The sequence below is a fragment of the Triturus cristatus genome, chromosome 4_2 (assembly GCF_964204655.1).
Source record: "Triturus cristatus chromosome 4_2, aTriCri1.1, whole genome shotgun sequence".
In the NCBI taxonomy this organism is placed as follows: domain Eukaryota; kingdom Metazoa; phylum Chordata; class Amphibia; order Caudata; family Salamandridae; genus Triturus; species Triturus cristatus.
In genome coordinates this window covers 96449724-96457188 of record NC_140586.1, presented here as the reverse complement: position 1 = coordinate 96457188, position 7465 = coordinate 96449724, and the positions used below count along the sequence as shown (strand labels likewise).

At 48.1% G+C, this 7465-nt stretch overlaps 1 protein-coding gene across 2 annotated transcripts in view; it reads left to right on the top strand.

Moving 5' to 3' along the window:
- Positions 1–289: 289 nt before the first annotated feature.
- LOC146833084 (complement C3-like) overlaps positions 290–7465 on the top strand; it is a 595871-nt gene continuing 588695 nt past the window's right edge. For both annotated transcript variants that reach the window (XM_085600722.1, XM_085600721.1), the window contains exon 1: positions 290–530. In XM_085600722.1, coding sequence (XP_085456848.1) covers positions 460–530 — 71 coding nt within the window. In that variant the 5' untranslated portion in view covers positions 290–459. The remainder of the gene's footprint in view (positions 531–7465) is intronic.

Below are 7465 nucleotides of genomic sequence, written 5' to 3'. Positions count from 1 at the left end.
CTTACAGTGCTACTAAAACAGTTGTAATACTGCTTTAGTTTCGAGTTCCACCCGGACCCGTTAATAAGACAAAGCCAAAGGGCAACATCTCATCTCCTCCACGACCTCTGACCCTCTAGAACCCCCAAAGGCAAATGGCTACGTTGATATCTCTCCCTGCCGCCCTTGCCAGGAAAATCTCTGCTGCGCTCTGAGGAACACGGTATCACTTCCTCGTGTACCTCAGCAGCGTGGACGCATTTACCAAATTGTGAAATTAGTAAACACTGAAGGGGTTTAGCGGCTCAAAGGAGAATTAACACACGGATTGCCTTAGCTCGGCATTTCCCCGTGTGCCCCCCTCACCCCACCCCACTGAATAATAGCTGGCATGGTTAGAGTCGGCGTCAGGTTACTCGAGGCTGGGAAGCGCAAGAGAGACAGCTCTGCAGCTCCCAAGAGACACTCACTGCCGGCAGCATGGGGGCTCGGATCCGCGTACTGCTCTTGGTCCTGCTTTTCCTCGCTGCCCTGTCCCACTGCGAGCCACTGTAAGTACAACTGGGTCCCTGGACCTGACCCTGTCCCTCTCGCTGCCCTGTCCCACTGCGAGCCACTGTAAGTACAACTGGGTCCCTGGACCTGTCCCTGTCCCTGTCCCCTCTCGCTGCCCTGTCCCACTGCGAGCCACTGTAAGTACAACTGGGTCCCTGGACCTGTCCCTGTCCCCTCTCGCTGCCCTGTCCCACTGCGAGCCACTGTAAGTACAACTGGGTCCCTGGACCTGACCCTGTCCCCTCTCGCTGCCCTGTCCCACTGCGAGCCACTGTAGTACAACTGGGTCCCTGGACCTGACTCTGTCCCCTCTCGCTGCCCTGTCCCACTGCGAGCCACTGTAAGTACAACTGGGTCCCTGGACCTGGCCCTGTCCCCTCTCGCTGCCCTGTTCTGCGAGCCACTGTAAGTACAACTGGGTCCCTGGACCTGGCCCTGTCCCCTCTCGCTGCCCTGTTCTGCGAGCCACTGTAAGTACAACTGGGTCCCTGGACCTGGCCCTGGCCCTGTCCCCTCTCGCTGCCCTGTTCTGCGAGCCACTGTAAGTACAACTGGGTCCCTGGACCTGACCCTGTCCCTCTCGCTGCCCTGTCCCACTGCGAGCCGCTGTAAGAACATCTGGGGACCCTCGACCCGCTCCTACCCCTGCTCTTTTTCTGTGCCCTGTCCAAGTGCCAGCCAATGTAAGTACAGCTGGGGACCCTCAGCCTGCCTCTGGTAGTTCTCACTGCCCTGCTTCTCTGCCAGTCACAGTAAGAGCAAGGGGGGGGGGGGGTCTCCGCCTGCCCCTGCTCCTCTGCCCTATCTCACTGCCCCACACTGTAACCACTATGTGGGACTCCAACCCGCCTTTGTTCCTGCTCGCCCTCACTGCCCTAGCTCACTGCCAGCCACTGTCCACTTGGCTTCCCCTTGGAGATCCCCTACCCCTGCCCCACTGTCCTGTTTCGCTGCAAATTCCAGTAAATACTACAGGACAATCCCTGTCTCATTGGCTCATGACCAGCACGCTGTGCCAATTCTATCGTCCGACACATTACCCTTCATTCAGCAACACCTGACAGTTATACCAACTTGAAACGGCAGGCCTGCCTTATGAAGCGCTATAAATTAGAATGTGTCATGTTTTGTTACCATTTATCATTTTTGGGGACCGCTGAGAGGAGCGATTCCGGACTGTGGGAAAATAGTAGAAAAAAAGAGTTAAGTCTCCGCTTTGCCGATTCTGACAGAGACCTATAAGGGCCGCCCAGACAAAGACACTTAAAACAGCATTGACGTGCAAGTGACTGAACTCGAGAGCCGAGCTCATTTCTCGTGCGAAAACCGTAATCCAAGAAAATGTTTAGACTAAATACAACTTCTCACTATTAACGCCGCTCTGTCTATGCTGCCCTGCTTGTGACACTTATACGAGCCTAGGGGAGAAATATATTTCCATATATTGTTATCATTTTGTATAATTGTCCAAGGATGATGCTGCTAAAAATTATTTTAACCGCTGTTATATTTCCTCCTGAGAGTTCTCACATATTGCGGGAGTAATAAAGTTATATTTATACAGTGCTACTTATAAACTTTCCCTCTAATGACTTAATTGGTCATACTATGTTTAGAGCGGACGCACTCTGATTAATAATAAAAAGTAATGTAAATAGGCCCAGTGACCACTTGCATGCTTAAATTAAAATGTTACTAACAGTCTATGCAAGAAAAATTAACGGAATCCGCTCCATTCCGATTTGCACTAAGATTATGACGAAATGAATATTGGAAGTCTGGGTTCTCAATATACAATATGTTTCAGAGGGGGCTCCTCCGCTATGGAGCGTCCCCTCCTCCACCCCCGCCAGCACTATAAAAAATGTATAAGTAAAACGATAATAAAACGGTTTTAAAACCCGTTTTATTATCATTTTATTTAGCTTGTGCCGGTCTTGGGGCGGGGCCTGGGTGATGATAGGCTGGAGGGAGAGTGGTGGGCTCTACCTACACTGCGGATGTGGTTTTTGTCTGGCCATCTCAAAACCACATGAGTAGTGAAGCTCTCCCCAACCCCAGCTGCATTGCTGGGGTTGGAGAGAGCAGGCACAGACTCCCAGTCTGTCCTAGAGTGCACATCATCGGCGCTTAGGCCAACCCGGATCAGGGGAGAGGATGTGGCCTCAAGGCTAGAGCAGCCGACTTAGGAGCTTGGGGAGTCAGGTTCAGCCTCCACGTCGGCTCATCATCCTGTGATTCTGGGCAAATCACTTACTCTCCCCTTACCTACCTCCCCATACCTGTTTTTGTGCCAGAAGGGGCTCCTTCCTGCACAAAAACAAAAAAGAAAGTAACAAGGAAAAATGAAGATATCGCTTCTTGTTACACCTCCCCTAAGAAGGCGTATCTTTGTGGTGCATTCCCAGGTCAACCAGTGATGGTAAGTCTGGGAATGCGTAAAAATACATTGGAGTTGCGTACAAAAACCCATGCAATGCCCATGGAACGTCTTTCCATGGCAGAGTAACACAATGCAGTGATTTGCGCTGTGTTGCCTTGCTCCTGATTTATCAAGCCACACATTTTAGGGTTTGCGTCGCGCATGCACCACATTTTATGGTGCAAGCGTGCCGCAATCCCTTGATAGACAGGAACCCAAAAGAGGGATAATTGTGTCAGGATTTGTCTTGACATTGTTACTGGTTCTTTCTCTCGATCGTTCTTGTGCAATCGATTCTTGATCTAGTTGTGTCAGCATTGTTGGCAATGTATTTCTGATTTATAATTTAGGGACTTACCCGTGTTTAATATCTTCCCGTTGTGTGGCACTGATCATATAGACAGACATAAGGCTATCATATTATGAAGCCTTTGATAGGATTTGAGTCGCCATCTTAGAGTATCATACTCTTAATCATTGTACAACACAGCTCATGTGTCAGCGTAAATGTTTTCCAAAGACAATGAGTCTATCTTGACACATACAGCTTCAAGGACAACATAAAATAGAGAACGTGTGTAAATTATGTTGTATGTATACGTGTTCTGAATGTACATAGTATTTGATGGCCACGGCAATGACAGGGGTACCATGGCAACCGTTTTTATGAGTACCCCGCTGTGGCAACCAATCATAATATAACATATGCGAGATACCCATTACTGTTACACTTTAAATATACTCCATTACAGTTATCATTCTATCAAGAAAAAGAGGGCTGGTATCATTTTGCACATTATATACACAATATTAAAATTGTTGTTTCTTCAAAACCAAAGGTTAGTAAGGAAAACTAAAACAACATTCAAAGGAAAATGCATCAAAGGGAAAATACACACAAAATTGTGCCCTGAATGGGCTATCTACGTTCCCTCTAGGAAGAATATTATTCAAGTGACATGCTTGGATCACTGGGAACTCATTTATAACCACTGGTCACTGGCAAACTACACATGTAAACACAAAAAATTACGCCCTGAATGGAGTATCTATGGTCCTCCTACGAAAAATATTCAAGTGACATATTCAAAACACTGGGAATTAATTTTTAATCACTGGTCATGTTTAATCTCCAAGGTGGGTTGCTAATTCCTCGTCACTGTTAAGGTCCTTCGGTGTTGTGGTTTGCAGATTGATAATATATCTTGATTCTAGTCTTCTCAGAGCTAGAATTCTATTCCCTTCACGTTCTTTCAGTGGTACCCAATTCACACTGAAGTATCCGATCAAGTCCCTGATGCTATAATGGTGTAGCTCAAAATCTCATGCTACTAGATATATCTTGTCTTTGTAACTGCAGGAATGTGCTCCAAAATGCGCCTCTTTGTGGGGTGTACAGTACTGCCTATGTACTGGTTTCCACATGGGCAGGTCAGGCAGTAAATTGTGAAATGGTGTTGCATGTCAAAATATGTCTAATTCTTACAGGTTTCATTTGTCCTGGTACATAATATTATTTTGTCTTCTGGCAAAATGTACATGCCTTGCATTTATTGCAGGGATTGAACCCTCCTATTTCCTGATTAAAGGAACTTGCCTTGTTGTCAAAATGGCTGCGTACTAGCAAGACCATGAGTGGGGTACTTCATCTGTAGGTCACTAGTAGATTATAAAATAGTTATCTAAAGTTACTATAACTCGTGCCCTAAGGTAACTATAATTCGTGCCCCCAACATGCACAGTTTTCTCCTCATTAATTTTACAGAAATATTATCAATAATGTCATAGAAGATATCATGAGTTATGTAATAAGTGGGGTAATTAGTAGTACATGGTGAAGGCATGAGTTATAGCTACCTTAGGACATGAGTTATATTTACTTGAGATGACTCTAACTATAACTGCTGAATTTCCATGGATTTGTGTGTGAAAAATCTGAACATAACTACAACGTCTCAGTAACCTTTGATTTTTAGTGAATTTATGGATTTTTTAATCCATTTCCTAACTATAACGTCCCTGTAACCTTTGTTTTTTCAGTACCTTTCTAGGGGGTTTATACGTAAAGTAATTTTGTGTGGAGGGAGGTTGGCAAGGGGCCTTGCTGCAATCCCACGCATGCAGCCTTGCTTTTGGCTTATCGCATGGAGGGATGGTCTGTGGATAATCCCCCAAAGGCAACCAACCTGGGAGGGGGGGCATGCAGCCCCCGCTCTGGGCTGATTTTGGCCCCGTGGCCTGGCGCATTTTGTGGGGAGGAAGTGTGTGTCCCCCTTCCTGGGTCAATTTTGTGCCTAAGGACTCATCCCTGGGGCCATTGCATTAGGTTAGGGGAGGGGGCCTCATACTGGATGTTTGTGGCCCCAGGGACCCCATCCCCTGGGACCCACTGATGGATTTATGGGAGAAGGGGCACACAGCCCCCTGCCTCTGCCGATTTTGGCCCCAGGAACCCAATCTCCTGGGACCCGGCCATATTGTAAAGGGGGAGGTGGGCACGCAGTCCCCCTCTCTGACCTATTTGACCCTGGGGACCCAATCCCCTGGGGCCCTCCATCTTTTTAAATGGGGATGGGGCTCACATCCCACCACCTCAGGAAGATATTGGCCCCTTGGAACCCCATCCTACAGGGTCTGACCAATTACTAACAGGAGAGACCATCCACTGAGGCACAGCCAATAAAGGGTGGGTGACCTGGAGCTCAACTAGGGCACCCACCATGTCCTTGTTGGCGACCCTGGTGGAGCCCAAAGGCCCCTACAGGATGAGCCGCCTCCCCACATCCAGTGGGAGCTAGCATTGCTTCCACCCACAGAAAGCAGCTAAAAATGCAGTAATCTGAAGTCAGTACTCAGCTGACAGGTGCATTTTCAAAGCTCCCGCCAGCTGGGAGCAGACTTTGTATTTGATCTTGCTTTGCAGGAGCTTTAAAAATTGCTTTTGCCAAGCGAGAGCAAACACAGGTTCCCTTTCCCATGGTAGTGTGGGCAGGACAATATGGTGCCCACCCCCTGTACATAGCAGGAGCAAGCCCTGGTGGATAGAGTCCCCAGGGCCGAAATTGACCTGGGGAGAGGGCCGTGTAGCGAACCCCTCTCTAATATTAATTTGGCCAAGCCCCGGGGGTTGTGGTCTGCGGGGCCAAAATTGGCCTGGAAGGGTCTGCGTGGTTCCCTCTCAATTTTTCTACTTTGGCCAGGGGTGAGGTTCTTGGGCCAAAATGTGTGCCCCTTCCCAACATATTTTAATGGCTGGGCCCCGGGAATTGTGATCATCAAGGCCAAAATCAGCCTGGGAGGGGGGTAGTGTGCCCCCTCTCAATTTTTAATAAGGCTGGGGAATGGGGCCACTGGGGCCTAAATTAGCCCGGGGGAAGGACTAAGTGGCTCCTCTCCCCTTATCAATATCGCCCTGGCCCGGGGTGAGTGACTGTGTATGTATGTGGCTGTATGGGTGAGTGAGTGGCTGTTTGAGAGGCTGTTTTGGTAACTGAGTTGGTGTGTGAGTGGTGCATTGCAGGGACATAAATTACAGTTAGCTCAAATAACTTCAGAATTTCTATGGGTATTATGTGTGTATAATCTGAGCCTAACTATAACACCCTGTAACCTTTGGCTTTTTCAGTGAATTTCTGTGTTTTATTTAATATCATTTCCTAACAATAACATCCTTGTAACCTTTGGTTTTTAGTGAATTGAGAAGGGCTTTCCATTTTATTTCCTAACTGTAAACTGTAATCTTTGAGAGTGGGGGTGTGAGTGGCTGTATAGGTCGGTGAGGGGGTGTCTGAGTGGCTGTATGGGTCTGTGAGTGGGGGTATGAGTGGGTGTGAGAGTGTTGAGTGGGTCTGTGAATGAGTGTGAGTGTTTGAGTGGGTCTGTGAGTGGGTATGTGAGTGTCTGTATAGCTATGTAAATGGGTGTGTGAGTGCCTGTGTGACTCTGTCAGTGAGTGTGTGAGTGCCTATATGGGTATGGAAGTGGGTGTGAGAGTGTCTGAGTGGGTCTGTGGGTGTCTGAGTAGGTTTGATAGTAGGTATGGGAGTGTCTGAGTGGGTCTGTGAGTGGGTTTGTTTGTGTCTGTGTGTGTCTGTGAGTGGGTGTGTGAGTGCCTATGTGGGTTTGTGAGTGCCTATGTGGATCTGTGAGTGGGTGTTTGAGTGACTACATGGGTATGCATGTGGGTGTGAGAGTGTATGCGTGGGTCTGTGAGCAGGTGTGTGAGTGCCTGTGTGGGTCTCTATGTGTGTGTGTGATTGTCTGTGTGAGCCTGTGAGTTCTTGTGTGGATCTGTCACTGGGTGTGTAAGCATCTCAGTGGGTCCATGAGTGGGTGTGTGAGTGTCTGAGTGAGTCTGTGAATGGGTGTCTGAGTACGTTTGTGTGTCTTTGAAGGGGTGTTGGAGGGTCTGTGTGCGTATGTGAGTGAGTGTATGAGTGTCTGTGAGTGCATGTGTGGGTATATGAGTGGGTGTGTGAGTGTCTACATTGGTATGTGGAAGGGTGTGTG